The 26,603-nt window shown below is 44.3% G+C and overlaps 1 protein-coding gene across 1 annotated transcript in view; it reads left to right on the top strand.

Annotated features, from left to right (window-relative positions):
- Positions 1-26,603, top strand: part of ATRN (attractin) — a gene marked incomplete in the record, with an annotated part of 355,064 nt that overhangs the window by 52,934 nt on the left and 275,527 nt on the right. The window contains 1 exon segment of the mRNA XM_073611025.1: positions 6,714-6,797. Within this exon segment, the coding sequence (XP_073467126.1) occupies positions 6,714-6,797 (84 nt within the window).

Below are 26,603 nucleotides of genomic sequence, written 5' to 3'. Positions count from 1 at the left end.
TAAAGCATTTCTATTTTAATTCTACACAGTGCTTTGAGTTAGCGTATGCATGCCTAAAGGCTGACCCTTAACTTGAGGAAACTGCGTTATACAGTTATTATAACTGTTTAAATCAATTTCTACCCCAAGCAAATTTACATTATACTTCCTTCTTTTGGCTGATTCATACAACCTTTTTTTTTTTTTTTTATCTCTGTGGTAGCAGCAAACACACCCTTGGCTGAATGCCTGTTATAAACCTCTTAGATTGTAAGCTCTAAGGAGCAGGGTCCTCCGATTCCTACTGTACTAAAGTGTATTGTATTTGTACTGTCTTACCCTCAAGTAAAGCGCAGCGTAAACTGTTGGCGCTATATAAATCCTGTATAATAATAATAATAATAATATACAGCATTACTAATCTTTTAGCATGGAAAACCTTTTTCATTTATTGATTGTAGAAGTTTGCTTGGCCTTCTCCTCAGTTTGGTCCACATATAGCGGTTGCCTTTGGTCATGTACTGGTCTTAATTTGTAGCAATGGATATGACTTAAAGCCCAACTCCGGGCATCCCGGAAGAAAATCCAACTGGGCTTTAGCTGCCCAAACTGAAGATGGAAGCTTAAAGGTTCAAGAGGGGACAATGCGTAACATTGGATTTATAAGGAACACAAACGATTACTAGGGGTGCAACGGATCAAAAAACTCACGGTTCAGATCGTTCCTTGGGTCAGGAGTCACGGATCGGATCATTTTCGGATCAACAAAAAAAAAAAAATGAATTTACAAAAACCTGTGAAAATTCCACCACCATATAGTCCTCACTGTAATGTCCACAATCTCCCCCCACTGTAATGTCCACATCTCCCCCCACTGTAATGTCCACATCTCCCCCCACTGTAATGTCCACATCTCCCCCCACTGTAATGTCCACATCTCCTCCCCCCACTGTAATGTCCACATCTCCTCCCCCCACTGTAATGTCCACATCTCCTCCCCCCACTGTAATGTCCACATCTCCTCCCCCCACTGTAATGTCCACATCTCCTCCCCCCACTGTAATGTCCACATCTCCTCCCTCCCACTGTAATGTCCACATCTCCTCCCCCCACTGTAATGTCCACATCTCCTCCCCCCCACTGTAATGTCCACATCTCCTCCCCCCACTGTAATGTCCCACATCTCCTCCCCCCACTGTAATGTCCACATCTCCTCCCCCCACTGTAATGTCCACATCTCCTCCCCCCACTGTAATGTCCACATCTCCTCCCCCCACTGTAATGTCCACATCTCCTCCCCCCCACTGTAATGTCCACATCTCCTCCCCCCCCACTGTAATGTCCACATCTCCCCCCACTGTAATGTCCACGTCATCCCCCCCACTGTAATGTCCACGTCATCTCCCCCACTGTAATGTCCACGTCATCTCCCCCCCCACTGTAATGTCCACGTCATCTCCCCCCCGCTCTAATGTCCACGTCATCTCCCCCCCGCTCTAATGTCCACGTCATCTCCCCCCCGCTCTAATGTCCACGTCATCTCCCCCCCGCTCTAATGTCCACGTCATCTCCCCCCCGCTCTGATGTCCACGTCATCTCCCCCCCGCTCTGATGTCCACGTCATCTCCCCCCCGCTCTAATGTCCACGTCATCTCCCCCCGCTCTAATGTCCACAGTCATCTCCCCCCCGCTCTAATGTCCACGTCATCTCCCCCCACCGCTCTAATATCCACGTCATCTCCCCCCCACCGCTCTAATATCCACGTCATCTCCCCCCACCGCTCTAATATCCACGTCATCTCCCCCCCACCGCTCTAATATCCACGTCATCTCCCCCCACCGCTCTAATATCCACGTCATCTCCCCCCCCACCGCTCTAATATCCACGTCATCTCCCCCCACCGCTCTAATATCCACGTCATCCCCCCACCGCTCTAATATCCACGTCACCCCCCCCCCCCCGCTGTAATATCCACGTCACCCCCCCCCCGCTGTAATATCCACGTCACCCCCCCCCCCCGCTGTAATATCCACGTCCTCTTCCCCCCCCCGCTGTAATTGACATCTCCCCCCCACTGTAATTGACTATACAATATTAGTTACCTTTTGTAAGTGAATTGGCTTTCGTGGCCCTGAGATTATATGGATAGTTTAACCACTTAAGGCCCAGCCTCGTTTTGGAATTTAGGTGTTTACATGTTTAAAACAGGTTTTTTTGCTAGAAAATTACTTAGAACCCCCAAACATTTATATATTGTTTTTTTTCTCACACCCTAGAGAATAAAATGGCGGTCATTGCAATACTTTTCACACCTTATTTGAGCAGCGGTCTTACAAGCGTGCTTTTTTTGGAAAAAATTCACTTTTTTGAATAAAAAAATAAGACAACAGTAAAGTTAGCCCAATTTTTTTAATATTGCGAAAGATAATGTTACGCCGAGTAAATTGATACCCAACATGTCACGCTTCAAAATTGCGCCCGCTCGTGTAATGGTGTTAAACTTTTACCCTCAAAAATCTCCATAGGCGATGTTTAAAAAATTCTACAGGTTGCATGTTTTGCGTTAGAGGAGGTCTAGGGCTAGAATTATTGCTCTCGCTCTAACGATTGCAGCGATACTTTACATGTGTGGTTTGACCACCGTTTTAACATGCGGGCGCTACTCACGTATGTGTTCGCTTCTGCGCGAGAGCTCGTCGGGATGGGGGGTTTAAAAAAATTTTTATTTTTTTTATTTTCTTATTTATTTTACATTTTTATTTATTTTTACACTGTTCAAAAAAAAAGTCACTTTTATTCCATTACAAGGAATGTAAACATTCCTTGTAATAGAAAAAAGCATGACAGGACCTCTTAAATATGAGATCTGGGGTCAAAAACACCTCAGATCTCATATTTACACTAAAATGCAATAAAAAAAAAAGTCCTTTTAAAAAAATGACATTGAAAAAAATGTGCCTTTTAGGACGTATGGGCGGAAGTGACGTTTTGACATCGCTTCCGCCCTGCAGTGTCATGGAGACGAGTGGGCGCCATCTTCCCCCTCACTCGCCTCCAGGCACAACAAGGGGACAGACGCGATCGCCTCCGCCGCTACCGACGGCTCCGGTAAGCGGTGGAGGGCACCGGATCGCGGCGGGAGGGGCCCTCTCCCGCCACCGATTAAAAGTGATCTCGCTGCGAATCTGCCGCAGAGACCACTTTTATCTGAAAGCCGACCACCGCACGAAAGCGGGGATACCGGGGTTATGGCAGCTAGCTGCTGCCATAACAACGATATGCGCCGGCAAACTTAGGACGTACATCGGCGTGCGGCAGTTGGCAAGTGGTTAAAACTATTTTGCGTTTTTATAATAATTATTATACAGGATTTATATAGCGCTAGTGTTTGCCCAGCATTTTACAAAATAAAGGCGTACGGTGCAGTTAAAACACAATTTAATACAAGAGGGTTAGATCATCATCCGTTTCATTTCACAATCTTAATAACTTATAATTCGTACTTGTTCCATTTGTTTTTCTTTGTGACTTTTTTGTTTTACTTGTTAGTGACTCATGTTTCACTGTTTTCTTTTGAGACATTTATTCCCGATATAAGCTTCTTATGGTTTTACGCAACTGAATTTTTTTTTTGTTTTGAAGGGAATTTCTTTCCTGCGGGAACTTCCATCATGGGGTGTGTCCCCATTAATTTTAATTAATTACACAGAACTTTTGTATTTGTTCACTAAGCTCATGATTGTGCACCATTTGTGTTTAGTATTTTAAATGTAGCCCTCAAGCAATACCTGCTCACTACTTTTGTCACCTTTTATAAACTAAATTGTAAGCCACCTATTCAAAAGTATCTGCCATTGAGAATGCTGCCGATCCAAGCAGTACAGACCAGTGACATCCCTAATAATACAGCCTATCCAACCCGTACAGATCAGAGATTTGACTGGGAATGCATTCTGTCTGTTCACTTTGGATTTATTTATTACAGGTACTTTTATACCGCTGTCAATTTACTCAGCGCTTTACATAATATATTGTACATTCACATCAGTCCCTGCCCCCAAGGGGCTTACAATCTAAGGTACAGGGAGAACATGCAAATTCCAGGCAGGTAGTGTTGTGGTTGGGATTTGAACCAGTGTGGCGGTTGGGATTTGAACCAGTGTGGCGGTTGGGATTTGAACCAGTGTGGCGGTTGGGATTTGAACCAGTGTGGCGGTTGGGATTTGAACCAGTGTGGCGGTTGGGATTTGAACCAGTGTGGCGGTTGGGATTTGAACCAGTGTGGCGGTTGGGATTTGAACCAGTGTGGCGGTTGGGATTTGAACCAGTGTGGCGGTTGGGATTTGAACCAACAACCCTAGTGCTGCTAGGTTCAAGTGCTAACCAATACACCACTGTGCTGCTTAGTGATATAACTGAGTGCATAATTTCCATTCACTAGAAACCTTTGACATCACTTAAATCTATCCAATTAAACATTTTGGGTTTAATTACATCTTAAAGAGGAACTGCAGTCTGCTCACATAATTTGTAATAAAAACATATTTGCCATTTTGAAGCTTCCCTCCAACCACTTTGCATATTATTTTATATATACTGTGATTCTGTACTTGCCAAATATGCTGCACAAATCTCCCTCCACTGAGTCTGACTGCAACCATTTTAATTGTGGGCAGCTGAAGCTGCTGCCTGTTCACTTCCTGGATTTACACAGACACACACCTCCAGCTCTGCAGCTCTCATTGGCCCTCTTATGACTCCCCCCCCCCCCCCCCTCCCTTCCTGGCAAACTGTCACCAGAGTGAGAGAGAGAGCTGTGCATGATGCCATAAGTCTAGGTTTTTTCCAAGGCAAACAGGAAGTGGGCTGTATAAGGTATTTACTGGCAGAAAAAAAATGTTTTACTATCCAAAGTTAAAACAACAAGAGCAGAAGATTTAATAGATAGAAAGATGAAAAGATGACTGAAGTTCCGCTTTAAAGTGAAGCTTTAGTCAAAACAAACAATGAAGTCCTGCTAGATAACTAAAGGTTGGCCCCTTTTGCAGGTATAGCTCTGTAAAACATTAAAAATAAGTGTCTATACTGTTTATAATACAATAATACACGGCCTCACCCTGCTCTGCACATGCTGAGTTGCTCTCCATTTTTAAGTGTTTTTAAAAGCGTTGACGAGTTTGTAGAGGCCGACCTGCTGACAGCCTTAAAGCGGATTTAAACCCTCCTATACTTTACAGCCAAGCAAGAGATGCTTCTTTTTGATCCACATAGTGCTGCTCACGTGAAAAGTTATCATACCAGCCATTTGATGGCTTGACCGTTTGGTTGAGGACACAAGCCAATGTGACCGTTCGCATGCCTGCCAATACAGTGATATAACTGTTTTTTTTTAACTTTTAAATTGATGGGTTTAGTTCAGCTTTATAATTTACTGCTGTTCAGGGGCTCTGGGCTTCAGCAAAATGGCAGCCTCCAGCAAGAAGAAACGGGAGCAAAGCTGGAGGCAATTTACAGTACACAATAATTTTGGTAGCAAAATTATTAATGTGGAATGTATGTTCCTTGCTGAAGAACGTTATTTTTTATCACGTTATGGGCAAAATTCTGCTTTTAATAATCCTCCTATATGACTTCAGTTGTGTCGCTTTTAATTTAACATTGGTACCATCATAAGTATAGACTGACTGAAAAAATCAAACGTTTATGCAACACATGTTGGGTATTGCCCGTGTATGGTGTCGCCCATGTATGGGGTGGCCCATGTTTAGTGTCGCCCATGTATGGTATCGCCCATGTTTAGTGTCGCCCATGTATGGTATCGCCCATGTTTGGTGTCGCCGCAACGTAAGGAATAATTCTAGGGCCATCGTTTATGACCTGTGAAGGCTATTTAAGCATTCCTATGAACAATTCTGGGTATCGTGGAGTGTCGCCATGTCACGGGCGCATTCAGTTTTCAGTCTTGATGATAGGTTTAGTATCTGTTTTGTTCAATTCAGTTAAATATTTTACTGAAAATTTGGACATTTTGTGTTTGTATGCACTACTGTTAAAGCGGAGTTCCAGCCTAAAATGAATCTAGGTCTTGAACATTAGAGCTTCCCCCCCCCCCCCCCCCCGGCCTAATGGCTTCACTGCCTGTTTCCCTTAGTCGCAATGCAGGCGTCTGCACCCAGAGCCGCTGGCCAATCGGCTTTGAGGAGCTGACATCGCGGGATCCCAGGACAGGTAAGTGTCCTTATATTAAAAGTCAGCAGCTACATTATTTGTAGCTGCTGCTTTAATTTTTTTTTTTTTTTTTTTATACTGGAACTCCACTTTAGTCCCCTTTTTTTAATGGTGATTTCGTCTTTTTTTTAAATTAATTAATTAATTTTTTTATTTTATCTTTTTACTCTGTATTTGACTAACCCCAACGAACCCCCTCTGGCAGCCTAATACTTACCTGTCCCTGATCCAGCAAGATATCCGTTGTACAGACCATCCATGTTAAAATGTCAAAATCTTCTATAGCAGAGCTGAGCATGTGTGCAGCGCCCATTATTAAGTTCTATAGCGTGTTTGTATTTTGTGGAATGTGACATTGGAAGGTGGTCTCCCAGTAGGACAGAACACAGGTCAGGATTGCAGGTGGCTGTGTGGATCTGGCCAAACCACAGATCAGACGCTGAATTGTGACTGAAGATTTGTTGCAGACACCTAACTTGTTTTTTTTTTTTCTTTTTGTTTCCAGGTTAACGGGACCGAGCGGTTTTGTGACAGACGGACCCGGGAATTATAAATATAAAACAAAGTGCACCTGGCTGATAGAAGGAAGGTAATAGTCACAGAGTCTAACATTTTTTTATTTAATTGCTGCCTCCCCTCTTACTGGCCACCCGCTGCGATCCCGTCACTCAGACGCTGCGGTCCGGTGTGTGCGCTCCCTGATCAGTATTCATTACAAGGAAAATGTGTGCTCTGAATAGATGAAGAGAAATTTATCTATGGCTGGGAATCTCATCTCATCTGTAGTCTTGAATACAATATGGAATGGGAGAATGGAGACTGGCCTTTGCTGAGCCACAAGATGTAATGGAAGTAAATATCTTCTTATGCAGTCTTTGGAAACCTGAGAAGAATATTTTTTATTTATTAGGCAGTTTTGAGAAGTTGAGGGGATGGTTTGAAAGAAGCAAAAAAAAAAAATGCTGTTGCTCATTGTAATCAGTCAATTTTTGTGGGAGAAAAAGTAAGTTCCTTAACCACTTGCTGACCGCACTATAGCCGAGTGATGGCTACAGCGCGGCCGGCTATCTCTGGGAGGCCATCATATGACAGCCTCCCGTGATTGCGCCCGCTGCGGGATGTGGGCGGCGCACTCTGTGATCAGCGCCTGGAGGACACTGCTGGTCACAGATCGAGGTAAAGAGCCAATCTCTAGTACAGCACCCAGCCGTCTCACAGGGGCATACCTGTATATCGCTATTTTCCACGTATTGCATACCAGTAAAGGCTGTATTACATGCCTGCCAGCAGTGCTTAACCTTATTAAGGCTTACTGCTTTTATGTGATGCCGGATACCTCAGCACTATTGTCCTGATGGTCTCTCTCTCTTTGGATATAAGACACACACGGGCCCTTGCTTTAGATATGTGTTTAAGGATATAAAAGATTTACATTCAAACCCCCCGTACACGAGGCCTACCAAATTAAAGACAGTGAGACTTGTTCTCTGTTTCTCTTTTGTTACGCCTTTGAACCTTGATCGTATCCTGAAGAAGCCTCACGGCGAAACACGTAGACGCACAAGGGCTCACTGTACTAGTATCAGCTTTCATGTTTTTTATCTCTTTTTGAATATTGTGTTTATATTTTGTACTTTTTTCAGTAAATGTTTTGAATATATTATTTTCACTTCTCCATTGTTTCCATGCCTATAAAGTCTGTTTTTTTGGCTACGTTAATAGTATCCTCCCCTTTGTCCCCAATCAGCGGCTCTTTACCACATGATCAGCTGTGTCCAATCACAGATGTAAAAAAGATGCTGGTTATCGGCCCTACTTTCATGCTGACAGCATGAGGAGAGAAGAAGAGAGCCGATACTTGGCTTCTCTAAAAGGGACATGTACACTGATAATCAGGGCACTGCTTATCAGTGCAAACCTAACAGTTCCCATCAGTGCCTCTTCATCAGTGTCACCTTAGCCTATCAGTGCCACCTCATCAGAGGAGAGGGCAGGATCAGCCAGGTATTTTAGATTATAGAAAGACAAATTACACAGCAGAAGCACTGTGCTGTATAACATGCTTTAAAGGCACAGGATCAATTATTTTTTTTTTTTTTTTTTACGGTAACCTCTTTTTAACTATATACTGTGGCAGGGCTGCGCGAAACAACGTACCTGTACATTGTTCGTGACTTCTGTGTCTGAGGCTTGTGACCTCTGTGACACGCTCCCACTCTGATTGGACATGTGGTGCATACTAGCTCATTATGCCTTTGCCTTACAGGTTTTTTTTTTTTTTGTTTTGTTTTTTTCGTTTACGGGCATACAACCGCTTAATCTAGTGCACAGATAATGAATAAAAGAGAGAGCACCGCCATCTAAGTGTAGCCATTTATTAAAGCAGAGGTCCGACAAATTTTTTTTTTTTTTTTTATGTCAGCAGCTACAAATACTGCAGCTGCTGACTTTTTTAAAATAAGGACACTTACCTGTCCAGGGCGCCCGCGATGTCGGCACCCGAGGCCGAACCATCCCTCGGTCCTCGTATGCTGCCGCCGCCATCTTCGGTAGGGGACTCACGGAAGTGAAGCCTTGCAGCTTCACTTCTTGGTTCCCTACTGCACTTGCTCGAGTCGTGCTGCACAAATCGAATGGTCCCTGCCGTCTCTGGGACCCGTGTGTCTCCCAGCAGACAGCGGGGGGGGGGGGGGACAGGAAGTGGTGTGGACCCCCCCCCGGGGGTCTATGCCTGGAAGTGGGTGCAAATACCTGTATTACAGAGGTATCTGCACCCCCCCTTCCCCCTGAAAGGTGCCAAATGTGACACCGGAGGGGGGGAGGGTTCCTGAAAAGTGGAAGTGCCATTTTTGTGTAGAACTCCGCTTAATGTACATTAATACCTCGGATTGCGAGTAACGCGGTTTACGAGCGCTTCACAATACGTGCTATTGTTTTTTAAAAATCCCGACTCGGTTTGAGAGCCTTGTCTCGCAAAACGAGCAGGATTCCAGCCTCTGAGGTGTGCAGTACCGCATTTCACCAGAGGTGCAGGGGGTGCCGGTGACACTTGGTGGCATTTGGAGCCGCTTGGAAACACTCAGTTCCCAAGTGCATCCGAATGTCTCCAGCACCCCCCACCTCTGGTTGCATGCGATACTGCAAACGCTAGCAGTGCCACTGGAACAGATTATCTGAGTTTGCATTATTTCCTATGGAGAAACTCGTTTTGATATACGAGTGCTTTAGATTACACACATTCTTCTGGAACGAATTATGCTCATAATCCAAGGTACCACTGTAATTAAAACTTAAACAGGAGGCATATCTAACATAATCTCCATGCAGAGTTCGTCTGGGAAGCAGCTGGGAATAGCAGAGTTTGGCATGGAGGTGGCCGGTTATGTAGAGCTCTGCCGGGAAGCTACTGGATGTAAGCGGCAGTCATGGAGCCAAGCTGGAACACAAGCTGAGTGGATGCTGCAGAAAATTTCCTGATAAGGCTTGGCTGCCTGGAATTATCTCGGCTGATGATGTCAGCATGCTGGCATCCGTGGCTATGCATTTGGGGCAATAGACGCCCCTTTGTCAAGCCAATGGAAAGCCCTGAAATGCGCAGCCACGCCCACTGACGTCATCAGCTGAGCCTTATCAGGAAGTCTTCTGCTGCATCCACTCGGCTTGTGTTCCAGCTTGGCTCCATGACTGCCGCTTACATCCAGTAGCTTCCCAGCATAGCTCTGCATTACCTGTCTCATAAACCGAACCCTGACTGTGTCCATCCTTTCCGTCCAGATCCACCATTCATAGAAGCCACAGTACAGCTTCTATGAATAAAATATGATCTATGAATGGAGGTGGCGGAGCTATCATCCACCCATACACCATTCAGAGATCCTGTGTCAGCTGTAGTACGGCTTCTGTGAATGGTGGATCTGGCAGGAAAGGGCGGGCATAGGTTATCCTGATGAGAGCTTCTGACAGTCCTTTCAATTGTATTGCCCCCTTGCCATGCTGAAAGATTGCTGTGCCTGGAAGGATAGGACAGGGAAAGCTTTCACCTAAATGGAGAATCTGCACAAGGGACACATTATAATACGTTTTATGTTCCTTGTGCTGATTTTTATGGTTTTGATTTTAACTAAACTTAGCATTTTATTATTGGAAATAATTTAGAAGGACTCTATAGTCCTACATGGCAATTTTGTAACCTTTTCACTTTTAGGTATCTACCATCCACACTTGGCAGCTTTGTATATCTCTCAGTGGTTGAGGGGACATCATTAATGTAGAGCACATTGTAGGCCGGACCTCTGGTGGAACCAGATGTCTCTATTGAATGTATATTAGAAGGAGTGGGGAGAATGTGATAAGGGCTACTCCAACAAAGCCCTACCTCCCCAAAGGAAGAATATTGGACTATTCCGGTACCCAAAAGGATAGTTGATCTTTGGTAAAAATTTTTTAATTTATTTTAATTTACAAACATTGTTATACAAACAAACACAACATCAGGGTTGTTTACAAAAGACATAGTTGCACAAATATTAAAACAATACTTGGTGAAGCCCCCAAGAGTAGGTCGAGACACTGTGATGTGATAATGGACGTTAGGCCTCAACAGTTTCGCGGCCAATGCTGCTTCCTCAGGAGGCGTCCAATTTTAACATCTGGAAAAGGTAGATAATAAAAATTACATCCAAAATATAGTAAGATAACAAAGTAATAGTGAACGTATTGGAGTGTTAATACATTGTATAGCACAAACTCACCAACAAAGTGAAAGACAGCAATATTGAGACACCCAATCTGGGTGTTCCCCCTGGGGGCAGACACGGGGGGCTTATAGGACGGGCTACGAGTGATTAAAAAATATGCAAATATGAATATTCTGCGTTGGTTTAAACACCACCACAGTGAGGGTGTGCTGCTAAAAGGTAAATGACACTGTGTACAGTGGTGGAACAGAAGGAAAAGCAATGAAGAGAGAGAGGAAAGAAGAATTAGGAGGGAAGAAAGGGAATTAAAAATTGGGGAGGGGGGAGGGAAAGAGAGGGGAAATGGGGAGGGGGAAAAGGGGTAAGGGAGGGGGGGAAAACTGCATGGAAGTGAAGGAAGAAGAAAGAAAAGAGGGGGGGGAGAAAAAAAGAGAGAAGGAAGAAGAATGAAAAAGAAATGGGAGGAAAGGAGGAAAGAAGAGAAAGAGGAGGAAGGGGAGGCTGGAGAAGAGGAAGGGACAGAGAGACCCGATTCTAACAGGACACCCAGGGACACAGTGCACAACAACAATTGATGTAAAATAAACTCACACAGCAATAAGAGAAGAGAAAAAACATATACTGTTGTTATGACACCTGGAAGTAACTAGCGTTGTTCAATGATAATATGAGAATTCTGTAACAACAAGGAAATTATCATTGAACAACGCTAGTTACTCACAGGTGTCATAACAACAGTATATATTTTTTCTCTTCTCTTATTGCTGTGTAAGTTTATTTTACATCAATTGTTGTTGTGCACTGGGTGTCCTGTTAGAATCTGGTCTCTCTGTCCCTTCCTCTTCTCCCCTTCCTCTTCTCCCCTTTTCCTTCTTCCCACGTTCTCCTTCTTCCCACGTTCTCCTTCTTCCCACGTTCTCCTTCTTCCCACGTTCTCCTTCTTCCCACGTTCTCCTTCTTCCCACGTTCTCCTTCTTCCCACGTTCTCCTTCTTCCCACGTTCTCCTTCTTCCCATCTCCCCTCCCCCCTGAGCATCATTTAAATGCCACGGCCTACCTGAGTATTGTTGCTGACCATGTCCATCCCTTTATGACTACAATGTACTCATCTTCTGATGGCTTCTTCCAGCAGGATAATGCACCATGCCACAAAGCTCCAATCATCTCACCACTGGACAATGAGGTCACTGTACTCCAATGGCCTCCACACTCACCAGATCTCAATCCAATAGAGCACCTTTGGGATGTGGTGGTCCTATCTTGTCAATATGGACCAAAATCTCTGAGGAATGTTTCCAACACCTTGTTGAATCCATGCCATAAAGAATTAGGGCAGTTCTGAAGGCAAAAGGGGGTCCAACCCAGTACTAGCAAGGTGTACCTAATAAAGTGGCCAGTGAGTGTATATTCACATACAGCATTAGAAGTCTTGTGTGAAAGACTGTTAATTGCCAGTCCATTTGATTATATTACTCATGACCACAAACCGCTTAAACTTCTCTACCAATGCAGGAATGAGGAGTGTGTTGACCTTCCAGTAGCATTCATTAGCTTTTAGGCCATTAGGAGCTCTGGCTGCATAATTACATTATGTTAATGAACAGAAATTCACAGAAAGAAACAGGGAAATTATACCAGCGACCCTGTATATTGCATAGGTCAGGTTTTTGCTAGAAAAATAAGCTCGATGCAAGGGGAGAGAGATTATATCTAGTTACAATTCCAGTTTCTCCCTGGAGGTGCTGATGGTAAGGACTCTTCCAGGGAAGACATTTAACCACTTTAAGACCAGGCCTCTCCTTATGCTTTTTAAAAACAGTTCAGGGAGCGCTGATCCAAAGAGTGATAAAGATGTTGAAGATGACAACTGTGTTCACCATAAAAGTTTATTTGCAAATGTGATTGATAAAGTCTAAAAAGATAGTCAAGCCGTGTAGGCAATAATGGTAATCAGCCAAACCGTTTGAAATGAATGCCCTGTGGACATCTACACTCACAGTGGCTGTAACATTCACTCAAAAGCCCTTAGGATGGATGGTTGCCCCACCTCCACTGCTGCTAGGAATAGGATGCTGTGGGCACTCTAGGAATTCGGAGGTGCCAATGGACATCTATCCAGATGTGAAAGCCCAGGATTGTGGCCAGATATCCAGGGAACGCCAGGGGAGGGGGGGACAGTTCATGAGCCCAAGGTCTCTGGATCATGGGAGCCCAGGGGGAAGTAGGACACGGTCGGCTCCGTTTGCAGATGATCCGAGCAATGGGGCAATGCTGGTGAACAAACCAAGTAAAGCAGGGGATACCACAACTTCCTGGTCTCCGGAGACCAGAGCTCCTGACCAGCCGCGTCCAATGCTCCAGACACGGGTGGGCTCCAACCAACTGGCGATGAGTCATGTAACACAGGGACAGAAGGAGGAGAGAGGAACACGGACAAGACTTCAAAATGTTACTGGGCTTGAACCATGTGGGACTACATGTTTCGGGGGTTAACCCTTTCTTCAGGGCTCCCTTGATCCAGAGACCTTGGGTTTATGAACTGTCCCCCCTCCCCTGGATATCTGGCCACGATCCCGGGCTTTCACATCTGGATAGATGTCCACGGGCAGCTCCGGATTCCTAGAGTGCCCACAGCATCCTACTCCTAGCAGCGGTGGAGGTGGGACAACCATCCATCCAACTATCCATCCATCCCACAGGTTTTTGAGTGAATGTTACAGCCACTGAGAGTGTAGATATCCACAGGGCATTCATTTCAAACTGGCTGAATACCGATGTTGCCTACACGGCTTGACTATCTTTTTAGACTTTTTTTCATCAATCACATTTGCAAATCATCTTTTATGGTAAACACAGTTGTCCTCTTCAACATCTTTACCACTCTTTGGATCAGCGCTCCCTGAGTTGTTTTTATTCTCTTCTGGTCTTTTGAGTCTGAGTGCAGCGGCCTGAGTTTGGTGTTTTTTAGGCTTCCTGGGTTTCCATTTTTGCACCTGGCTCCCGGTGAAACTTCCCTTCAGCTTTGTTTAAATGTAAAAATCCACTTTTTTTGCTAGAAAATTATTCCGAACCCCCAAAATGTTGGGTTTTAGAATGTTTTCTCATGTCACACCTATTTGCACCTTGTTTTTTGGGGGGAAAAAATACCGTACTCTTTAATCTTAATGTACCCAAGCACAATATAATACCCATTGTTTTGGTAACATATAAAAGATTGTGTTATGATGAGTAAATAGATACCGAACATGTTGCGTTTTAAAATTATGCACACTTGTGGAATGGCGCTAAACTACGGGTATTTAATAATCAGCGATGTTTTAAAAGCCTTACAAGTTACCAGTTTACACAGGAGGTCTGGTGCTAGAATTATTGCTCTCACTCCTAACACATGTGGTGCAATTGTCATTTACGTATGCGTATGAGACCAACGTGTGTGATTTTTTTTTTTTTTTTTTTTTTTTTTTTTTTTAATTTTACTCTCATTTTCACTTATTTTTTATACTGTCTTTCATTTTTGTTTTTATTGCTTTCACAAGCAATGTTAACATACCTTGTGTGAAAACAATAAGCAGTGTCGGGTCCTTTTTATGGAGAGATCTCTTCTATTGCCTAAAAAGCATCTGATCACATTAAGATTGGTGTGATCAGATGCTTTTTACATGTCAAAAATGACTTGTATACATGCTGGATAAATACTCGTCGCTTACGTTTTTTAAGGGATAAAAAAAGAAAATGCACCTTTTTGCAGGTAAATAAAAATGTGCATTTATTATTATTATTATTATTATTATTATTATTATTATTATTATTTATTTATTTATTTTTTTTTTTTACTATGCAGGGTCTCAAACTGGTGGCCCTCCAGCTGCTGCAAAACTACAAGTCCCGTCATGCCTCTGTCTGTGGGAGTCATGCTTGTAACTGTCAGCCTTGCAATGGGACTTGTAGTTTTACAACATCTGGAGGGCCGCCAGTTTGAGACCCCTGCACCCATGATCAGCGCACAGGCAGGCAGTTACACTCTGCCTAGAATACCTTAAGAACTACTTAGAGCGCTTAACAGCACCCTGGTAGTTCATTGAGAACAACAAGCCGTCAACTGCAAAAGCTGTTGATACTTGTAGTTTTCACATTCACAGAACACAGGGGGAAGGAGATCCCCCGCTTGCTGTCGCAATGGGGCAGTTGGTGCTCAAAATTTTTGGGGGGCGCGCAAATAAACTGAAAAAAAAAAAATCAAGCGCCGCCACTGTGCCCCATCCAATGCTACCAGTGTGCCCATCAATTGCCGCTACTGTGCCCCATCAAATGCTACCAGTGGGCCCATCAATTGCCGCCACTGTGCCCCATCAAATGCTGCCAGTGTGCATCGCTCAGCACTTACCTGTCTCGTAGTGTGTCAGCGGCGGTGTCCTGCACGCTCCTCGATGTCTTCTTCCGTCCTCTCTATCAGGTGTCCAATCACAGCGCCTGACATTTCAGCCAATCAGGTGACGGGTAACACACCCGAGCACCTGATTGGCTGAGAGGTGGTTCAGTGTTAGCAAACTGAATTCCTTCGGTTTGCTAACACACAGCTGAGTGAACAGCGAATGCACAGCATTGCGCCGCTGTTCACCTTATTGGGCGCCTATTAGAGCCTATAGCTCTAATCAGGTGCTTCCAAAAAACACCCCCGTCGCTGTAATTCAGGCGCCCGAAAAGGGGCCGGACACCTGAATAGGGGGTGTCAGCGGCGACCATAGATTCATGCAATGCATGAATCTATCTATGGTGTTAGAGCGGTGCCAGGAGAGATGAGGCGGCGCTACTGCACCCTTTATGGACGCACCGCCATTGCAATGTGAGGGGGGGGGGTGTATGGTGGTACAGGAACATGTTATGAATATGGGTGTAACATAACATCTTACAAAAGGTGAACTTACAAAAGGAAGATTTGGTCCCCGATCACCTCTATGGTAAGCCGGCGATACCTCCCTGCTTCAGTGTCAGGCTCCCAGGTGGGATGGGAGAGCCTGGAAAGGCACTGGAGGGTGGCAGGAGGGAAGTGGCTCCCCTCCGCCGCCTGTAAAAGCAATCTAGTGGATAATTGGCTCAGCTTGCTTTTACAAACAACTGCATCGCCCACAGAAAAAAACGTATTGTGGTTACTTTTTGGAACTTGAAAATGAAATTACTCTCTTAAGCTTGGGATCACACTGATCCAAATTTTACAGCGGGTTTGATGCGTTTAGTAACACACAGATTCGTAGGTCACATAAAAAGCATAGTATTCTATGGCTTTGGTTCACATCTATGCTTTGCGAATTTGGTGCAAGAAAAAAGGGTCCTGTGCGTGTTGACTGCAGGTGCGATGTGAATTTTATCTAAATAGGCTTCAACTGAACTTGCAGCACACTGTTCACATCGCTGCGAATTGTTCACTATCTGCCTCCTGAAAATCGCGATAAATTCACACCTGTCCAACTCAAACTGCAAGGCAAATTCACACCTCACACAGGACAAAAAAACGGACTAAATTCGCAGTACATCGCATTGCAGTAGTGTGAACATAGGCTTAACTACTTCAGCTGTCATGACTGTATATTCCTTATGGATCAGAGTAGTTTTTACTTTTCCACTGTGGGCCTCTTTATTCTGCGATAACTTAGTTGTAGTTGGTGATTTGGTGATGGTTTGCATAGGTGTCTGGATGGTGAAGGGGACAGTTTTAAGGCTAGTTAGGTGTAGGCTGGGATTCTACTTTAAAGCGGAGTTCCAACTGTGAAAAAATTTTTTTTTTGGATGAATTTATTAATTTTAAAGAACTTATTACTAACACTCACGTTTATCTTTTTAATCGCTGCTCAATTGCCCTATTTATTTGAGCAGGATATTTTTTATTCCTTGTTCTGGCTAATTTCCATCTTGCTTGTGGGCATGTGAAGCCCACAAGCACTATTTTCCGGGCTCTGGTGCAGCTGAGCGACCAGCATGCACTGCCCGTTCTCGCGCATGCGCTGTATGTACGGCACAGCGTTGCCATCACAACGGGCGTTGGTGGAAGTGCCCGCCCCCGTTGTGATGGCAATGAAGCCCTCGGCGCTGCTCACTGACTCCTGGGAAATGATGACAAGCATCTCCCAGGAGCACTAGCGAGCACGGGCGCCGAGGGAAATGACGTCAGGCGCCGGGGAGAGGAAGAGACAGATTATGAGGGAATTTTTTCCAAAGATTATTCTTTGTATTTAAATTTGTTTAATGACTGGAACTCCGCTTTAACTAATGCTTATTAGGGTTAAAGTAGAACTATGGGCAAAAGTATTTTATTTTTTGGATAGATTAGGTGAGAGTTATAACCCCTGTCAGATTTTTTTTTTTTTTTTTTATGCCATCTATGTCCCATTGGGGAGATTTACCTTCACTTCCTGTCCCATAGGCAAAACGTGAAATGAAAGAAAATCCCTGTAAATTAAGGGAATCACTTTGGGGGGGGCCCCAAGTCACCAGAACTAATGTCCCCATTGGAAGATTTCCCATCTATTACTTTTCTGATTACAACCCCAAATTTGGCGTTTTTGTTAACTTTTTACTTTCAATGATAATCGTAAACAGGAAAAAGAGGGTGAATCTCCTTAAAGGGGTTGTAAACTCTAAAGGTTTTTCACCTTAAAGAGGGAGTCCACCTAAACCGCCAAAAAAAAAAATATTAAAAGCCAGCAGCTACAAATACTGCAGCTGCTGACATTTAATAAATGGCCACTTACCTGTCCCAGGGTCCAGCGATGTCGGCAGGCGAAGCCGAGAACCCGCTCGGTTCTCGGCAGCTGCCGCCGCCATCCTAGGTGAGGGAATCAGGAAGTGAAGCGTTGCGGCTTCACTTCCCGGTTTCCTACTGCGCATGCGCAAGTCGCGCTGCGCATCGTAACTGGTCCCCGCTATCTCCTGGGAGCTGTGTGTTTCCCAGGAGACAGCGTGGAGGGACAGGAAGAGGCATAGACTCCCATGGGAGTCTATGCCGGAAGTGGGTGCAAATACCTGTCTTAGACAGGTATCTGCACCCCCCTCCCCCCTGAAAGGTGCCAAATGTGACACCGGAGGGGGGGAGGGTTCCGAAAAGCGGAAGTTCCATTTTTGTGTGGAACTCCGCTTTAATGAATTCTATGTATTAAAATGAAAAACCTCCTGTGATGCCGCAGCCCCCCCAGAGCCCCCCTTTTATTTACCTGAACCCTGTGTCAATGGACACAGCAGCAGGACATGGGAGCGCGCCCGCACGAGTTCCCCCAGGGAAAGAGCTTCTCTGCTGGGGCACTCGATGCGGGGAGGAGCTAGGAGTGTTGCTGGGGAACCCCAGAAGAGGAGGATCGGGGCCACTATGTGCAAAACCCTTGCACAGAGGAGGTAAGTATGACATGTTTGTTTAAAAACAAACAAAAAAAGACAACCCCTTTAAAAGGGACACTGACAACAATAAAAACAGGTCTTCTAATCCGTCTTCACTCTATCCAAAACTAAAAAAAAAAAAAAGTTTTGCCTTTTAGTTATACTTTAATGAATGATAACCTCACTTTTCTTTAACTGAGTTCATATGCAGATCCGGGTCAGACCCTTTGCTCTACATATGAAAGAAATAATGAATGCAGTGAAACAATACATTGTTAGATTGTATTTACTCAATGACACTTGCCAACTATCTGGCAGTGACATTTTACACAGAAGCTATTGCATTTTGACAGCCGATCTGCTGTGTAATGCAAAGTAATTGCCGGCTGCCGTTTTGACAGCCTGTAGTTGCTGGTAAAAACAGTGGGGGTGGAGTGGCGGCAGAGCGAGAGGCGCTGGATATCAGATGCTGAAGAAATCCCTACTGGGTGTTTGGTCCTCTACTACTTGCAGCGACTTGGTGGCTTTTGTTTGGCGCAGCAGCATTTAGTAGTGAGGCATCCAACACACAGAAGGGGTGTTAGATGCTGAAGATTGTTTACCGATTGTAGTGTTTCAAGACTACAAAGATTGATGGGAACAGGACAGACGAGCATTGCATTTTTGTTTTGTTTTTTACAGGGAACATTTTCTAACTTTTTTTTATTTTAGGTGGTGACAGTTGCTTTAAAATAACCATCACTAAAATCAAAGGGACAATAAAAGATGTCCCTACAAAGAAGTTAGTAAATACCTCTCATAAAGAAACTATGGCCTGCAGTCTCTTCAGACACTTAGAAATGTTGTTCTCTGGGTCCCCTGTTGCGCTCGGTGTTCTCTCCCACAGCCCCCCCTTCGTCATTTATCTGTCTTGTAGTGACCTGGGGGGTCAGCAAAGAAGACAACCACTGAGTGTATGTGGGGACCCGCAGATCAATACTCCTGAAAGTGTCTGTTTCTGAACAGGCTTCAGGCAACAATTTTTCTTCACTACTGCAGTGTAGGTAATGAAAGAGCTAAGTAATTACTATCTTCTTTGAGTTGTCATCTTTTATTGGCACTTTGATGTTAGCGACAATCTGTCTTATTAGGATTTTTTAAGAGATACGGGTCAATGGGTGATTCGTATAAAGGAAACCTGCACTGGGAGAAGCGTGGGTGATGCCTATTACTAAGCTTCTAGTTGCTTGACAGTCACCCTGATCCTCTGCAATGCTTTCTGAGAAATAAACCAGAAACAAGAATACAGTAATGAATATTCCACTAATTATAACAGTATAATTGTCTGCTGGTGGATGAGGTTGAACCTTGCTGCCACAAAGAGGCTTTCTGGCCAATGACTCTTTCTGGTGCTGTGCAACTCGGTTTGGCTATGTATCCTGTTCTATTGTCTGTACTCAGGTGCTATGTATTATGGATGTCCTGCCAATGAAGGCCTAGAATTTTTTGGTTTGTTTGTATTTAATTTTTGGATAGTCCTGAAAAGACTTCTGTTAAAGTTGAGTTCCAGGCGAAAAGAGAACTCTGTCTCAAACTATTTTTGTATTTTTTTCTTTGGGACTTCCATCCTACGTTGCTGCGGCAAGGTATGTCACTTCCACGGTTGTATCCAGCCCTTCTCCTTCTGGGACCTGTGTGTGTCCCAGAATATAGACGGGACCATTCAGAAAGCTGAATAATTGATTATTAGTGTGCTAGAAACCTATAAAACTGTTACACAGTGATAAATAAAACAACAACCCCATATAATGAATTGTCCATGCACATCTGATTATCGCAAAAGCCTCTGATATGTAAATTCTGTAATAGAGTCCTTAGACCGTGATCATAAAAGAACCAAATATGAACCAAAAATGAAAAAAGTGCATATGGAAAGTCACCACCACCTCAAAACACCTTCCAGGAGTTTTGACACAAAATCCACCTTCCAGGAGCTTTGACACAAAATCCTTATGATGGTCAGCCTCTATGAATTCCGATCCTGGGACACAGTGCAAACAGTTCTCCTGGACATTTCCAAAAGCAATCCAGCCTCTCCAGGATAAGTTGATTCTCAAAACAATTAACATAACAAGATTGCTAATACACTGATTGCCTCCTCTTAAAAGTAAAAAGTAAACACTCACCGTATAAAGTAATCACTCACATTTGCCGTAATGTATACCGCATATTGAATGATCGGCGTAAGAACGAAGCTTGCCTCCTCACTGCACATCCAGCGTGTTCAGCATAACAAACACCCAGAAGTGTCGTCACCGGCTCCTCCCGATGCGTTGCGTCACAGGTCACGTGACTTTCTCAAGGGAAATTCTCAATTCATAATATGTGGTTGTTTTATTTATTTATCGCTGTGGAACAGTTTTATAGGTTCTAGCGCACTATTATTCAATTATTCAGCTTTCTTATATGTGGTATTAGAGCACATTAGAATTGCTGCAGCTGAATTTTGTTTTTTGGGTTTCACTATTATTCGTATTGGCACTTGAGTTTCTCATCTATAACCATTCAGGAAGCATTCCCTGCCATTTTCCCTTTCTTACAATGCCTGCACCCGCAGCTGATGGATGGATCAGCTTGGGGGGCTGACATCGCAGGCTCCCTGGACAGGTGAGTGTCCTTATATTATAAGGCGACAGCTACAGTATTTGTAGCTGCTGACTTTTTTTTTTCTTGCTGCTGTTGACCATTTGGCAGTTTTCATCTTGGCTTACTTGTCAGTGGGATGATAAATGAGTCTGGTCATCACTGGGACAGGAAGACGCATGGTAACAATAGCCTGAGTTTTGGCCCTTCTTTTCTTTTACTAAAAAAGTGTTTCTTTTATTTGTAGTTTGTGTGTCACACATAAGAGAATGATGGTCCATGTCCATATGGTTGTACACTGCTGGAACAAGTAGTCCAGGAAACTGCAGGCATATCGTATGCTGGAGCCGTTTGCCTACTTGTAAAAGATTCCTTTTGACCAACACATATTGAAGCTGCTGCATGCCATCCTTTGACCCAAACTTATAGGAGAGCAAAACTCTGTGATACTTATCCTATCCTTCAGCAGTCCGACATCCCTTCTAGGCATCTGCTTTTTCTACCCGGCTTCTTCCGGGTGCTGTGCTGTGGCTGTCATCATTGGTCATCCTGGCACACAAGCGCTGTGCCAGAATGTAAACTGAGCTGTGCTTACATTTCAAAGAAAACTGCAGGCAGGTAAATTTAGAGTAAGTATAGAATCTTGAAACAGTGCTTTCATGCTTTTGCCATCCTCTTTGCACAGTGCTGTATTATTATAGATTCAAATTGTAAATTGTATGGCCAGCCTAAAGCAGCCCGTAGATGACTCAATTTTCTTTGCTTCCACCACGGGTTGAAGGAAAGGAAATCACTCTCACACCCCCCCCCATCCCCATCTCCAGCCTCTGGCAGCACTATAGTGTTCTTTTGGCAGGGTAGCTGGCAGAACTCAATGATTACTAATAGTAATCTAATGTAATAAATCCGACAAGCTGGTTGTACCCAAGTTAATTTGATCAATCGATCTGGGTACAATCAGCCTGTGCCAATCCATGAATCGAATCTCAGCCGGTCCTTGCTGAACCGCCCGTATTTCTATCCATTTATGGCTGGCTTGACACATACCATGAGCCATGGTAATTAATAGCAGCTGTGGGCTTGTTATAAAGTTTGCTAGTAGTAGTCTCTGCATTTATTAAAAATTTAGTTGGGAGGCTGAAAAGCCACATGATCATTTCACACTTTCAAAGTACAACTCTGTCCATGATCTACATGGGCCATTGGCTGGCAGTAGAGGAGTCTTCCCTCAAGATGAGGGACAGTAGGACACTTGACAGAGAAAGAGGGCAAGAAATAGGAAGGGGGGAAGCTATAAGATTTCATATAGAGAAGTTGTATTAAATCCACGGGTTCCATATTAGTTCAAATTTGGTTTGCGGTTTATTTAATATGCTTGCTATGTTATCATTGGTCATGATCCAATTAAATTTGCTCTAGTGGGACAGCAGACTTCTTCCAACATAAAACAATTTCTATTGTGGAAGCCAAACAAAAATCTAGTAGATAAGTTTGCTAGCCCCTTTAGGAAGCTGCCACCCAACAAAGCTTCAAGAGTTAAAGGGTAAGTTCACCTTTTAACTGTAGTAACATATTACACCCGTATTTGGGGTGTAACATATACAGTGGATATAGAAAAGAATTCCCCCTTTTAAAATCACATTTTGTTGCTTTGCAGCCTGAAATGAAGACGGATACAGTTTTTGATTTATCTAGCTGTATTTACTTAATGCAACTACATCCCAAGTGAATGATATAATGCCAACATGTCAGAAAAAAATAAAACGGAATCACTGAGTTGGAAAAATGACTTAATCAGGTGTACCCAATCACCTTCTGAATGGCACACAAAGCCATTTGACTTCCAGCTGTGATCAGGTGTGGTCATTTTGATTAGCTTAGCATGAAAAGAGCTTTCCTAGAGCATTTCAGCCCCTGGTTGAGCAACTGAAGCAAACAATCAACTATGGGTGACAAGGCACTGTTTGCAAGATCGCCAAAAGAAAAGCCACTCTGAGCTTTGCCAAAATGCACCTTGAAGATTCTGAGGCCAAATGGAAAAAGATGTTATGGTCAGATGAGACTAAAATTTTATTATTTGGCCTCAACACCAAACGATATGTCTGGCGGAAATCCATCCAAATAACACCAATCCTACAGTAAAGCATGGAGGGCTAATATCCTAGTATGGGGGGGGGGGGGTGGTTCTCTGTAGCAGGGACTGGAGCACTTGTCAGGATAGAAGAATAATGGATGGGGCAAAATACCAATTTTTGAGGAAAATCTGCTGCCTTGTGCCAGGAAGTTGTCAATGGGAAGAAGGTTTACCTTCCAGCATGACAATGACCCAAAGCACACAGCAAAAATGACCACACAGTGGTGTAAGGAGAAAAAGGTGAATATCCTTGCATGGCCTAGTCAGAGCCCAGACTTAAAGCCCATTGAACATCTTTTAAATTACTTGAAGACTGCAGTCCACAAACGGTCAACATCAAATTTAATTGAACTTGAGCAGTTCTGCAAAGAAGAGTGGGCAAATATTGAAAAGTCTAGATGTGCAAAGTTAGTAGAGACATATCCCAACAAACTAAAGGCTGGAATTAAAGCAAAAGGTGGTTCAACCAATAGCTGACACAAGGGGGTGATCCTTATTCCAACTCGGTGAATCTGTTTTTGATTGATTTTTAATTTGTTTCTTACATGTTGGTGTTATATCTTTCACTTGGATTCTATAAGTTGCACTAGTAAATACAGCTTGATAAATCAAAAACTGTGTCTGTCTTCATTTCAGGCTGCAAAGCAACAAATTGGGGGGCTTTTTAAGGGGGCTCTTCCTGCACTTCAGTAACCGTTTGCTGGTATGGTGGTGCAATTCAGTGCGTTGCAACTTTCAGCCCATTCATTTGAATGGACTGAAATAGCACTGTGTTACACCAAAATTAGCACACGAGTTACTTATAAACACTCGGCAACCAGATCGCTTAGTACTCTGGTACCATGTGATCCAGTGCAGGCAGACGTACTGCGTTTGCAATCTGTGTTCGGAGTGTTGTTAGGAATACATTGACACCCTCAGCAGATTGCACACCCAGTTATAATGAACATAGTATTGAAAACACACACAGTATGCTGGTTTCCTGCACCGCGTTCTGGTGGGAATGGGCCTTAAATGCAGACTACTGTTTTCTAAGAGCCTGTACACACACGCCCAGAAATTGCGCTGCGTATAGATCAGTGAAAAAAAAAGACTGTAGCCTTGCTGGTCGGTATTTATATACACACACATACGCACAATTACTTGCATATATGCGAGTACATCTCACTTGATTAAAATGCGTGTGTGTGCACTAAAACACGCAAGGGCTATGCAGCCCATCCTCTCGTTTCTTTTTCCTGATGGGAGTGTTTGATTTTTATTCATCAGTACTGTGTGAAGTACCCCAATTGGAGAAGTAGCAGACTGATGAGTTCATCATTCTGTCACACCGCTCTCTCCTCTTCTGTCGCACCGCTCTCTCCTCTTCTGTCGCACCGCTCTCTCCTCTTCTGTCGCACCGCTCTCTCCTCTTCTGTCGCACCGCTCTCTCCTCTTCTGTCGCACCGCTCTCTCCTCTTCTGTCGCACCGCTCTCTCCTCTTCTGTCGCACCGCTCTCTCCTCTTCTGTCGCACCGCTCTCTCCTCTTCTGTCGCACCGCTCTCTCCTCTTCTGTCGCACCGCTCTCTCCTCTTCTGTCGCACCGCTCTCTCCTCTTCTGTCGCACCGCTCTCTCCTCTTCTGTCGCACCGCTCTCTCCTCTTCTGTCGCACCGCTCTCTCCTCTTCTGTCGCACCGCTCTCTCCTCTTCTGTCGCACCGCTCTCTCCTCTTCTGTCGCACCGCTCTCTCCTCTTCTGTCGCACCGCTCTCTCCTCTTCTGTCGCACCGCTCTCTCCTCTTCTGTCACACCGCTCTCTCCTCTTCTGTCACACCGCTCTCTCCTCTTGTCAGCAAGTTCCTTTCACTGCAGTGCAACTGTGCTCTCTGTGCTGCTTCTACTTTCTTTTTTTTTTTTTAAGAAGTGAACCAGTTAACTGTAACGTGACTTTTCTACTTGTGGCACATTTTTTTTATTTTTAATAAATACCATGTTATACTTACCTTCTCTGTGTAGCGGCCCTGATCCTCCTCTACTCGTGTCCTTCGCTGGCGCTCCTGGCCCCTCCCTCCTGCCGAGTGCCCCCCCTAGAGCAAGCAGCTTGCAATGGGGGCGCCCATTGCAGTCTCAATCCTGAGCTGCTGCTCTGTGTCTCTATTCACACACAGACCCTTGGCTCGTCCCCACCCTCTATCTCCTGTGATTGACTCAATGGCTGTGATTGACGGCAGCGGGAGCCAATGACTTTTGTTGCTGTTTCCTCCAATGAGGAGGCAGAGTCCCTGGATAGCTGAGGCGCTTGTGCACGCCGCTGGATTGAAATGGGACTTGGGTAAGTATTGGGGGGGGGGGGGGGGGGCTGGGGGGGATTGACATGGAGATTTCGCTATACACTATACGTAATCAATCTCACCTGCACTAATACACGCCCTTTCAGTATAATGCATCTGGGATCTTAATCCATGTCTCCCGAATTTCCCCAGTAAACAGAGATATTCACCATCTTGGCTCCATTACTCCTTTGTCTGCCCTGATCCCTTCCCGGGAGCCAACTTTGTTCATATAAACAATAGAGCCTCATGGTTTCACATTCGACCAATCAAGCACAGGCATTCCCTCAAACAGGAGGGGTTATACAACAACCAATTAACAATGAGGAGTCCTATGGGCGTGTCTGGGCGGGGGCAGCGTGTACGATCTCCAGCCCCCTGTCTGTCATGATCACAGGAAGCCTGAGATTATGAACGCTGATCCCGACCACAACAGTTCAAAAACTCCCGTTTTTACCGTTTAATCGTGAATCCTTATTCTGCGTTCTGAGAACAACACATACCCGGACTATACTACCGTTCCTGCTGCTGGGAGATTATCTGCTGGTGTACGCCATGGCACCCTAACTATGTTGATTAGACACACAGGGGTGACACCAGCGCATATCCGCTAAACCGATAATGTCTTTGCAGAGCGAACATATCCCCCCCCCCCCCACCAGACGATCGTTCTGTGCTTCGCACAGGGGCCCTTTGCTGGCGGACATATCCTCAATCTGCAAACACTTCTCTCCAACCTCAGGAAGTTTTCCACTACCAAACGGATCTCAACCAGCGTCAGTCTGCCCCAGTCAGCTCTTTAGAGCGGGTTGCGGGAGAACTAACACTGGGAGACACTATGACAATACACATTAAAATACATCCTCATAAAATTCCCACAACAGGATGCTGCACAGGGGTGTGTTTACCACCTTCATGCATAGAATGCATGAAGTTAAAAATCCTTGAGCCTTTAGAATCATTTTAATGTGTCTTGCAGTTTTACACACCTGCATATGTCCTAACTGTGTGTAGGTGTATGGATGTATTGGTGTTTTTTTTTTTTATATACTTTTATAAAGCGTTCTAGCTATTGTAAGAGGCTGTTTTATCTTTTATATCTGTCTGTAGTTCAGCTGTAAATAGCAAAGCAAGGATGTGAATGAAAGCCCCAAAACCTCCAACCTTTTAGAAACAAGTCAACAATGGCAGATTTCTTATTTTATTTCTGATGGGATCTCTTCAATAATGTGAGGTTGGAAAGTGACAGGTACACAAATTATAGACC

The sequence above is a fragment of the Aquarana catesbeiana genome, linkage group LG01 (genome assembly GCF_042186555.1).
Source record: "Aquarana catesbeiana isolate 2022-GZ linkage group LG01, ASM4218655v1, whole genome shotgun sequence".
NCBI classification, from domain to species: domain Eukaryota; kingdom Metazoa; phylum Chordata; class Amphibia; order Anura; family Ranidae; genus Aquarana; species Aquarana catesbeiana.
This window is presented reverse-complemented; position numbering and strand designations above follow the sequence as displayed.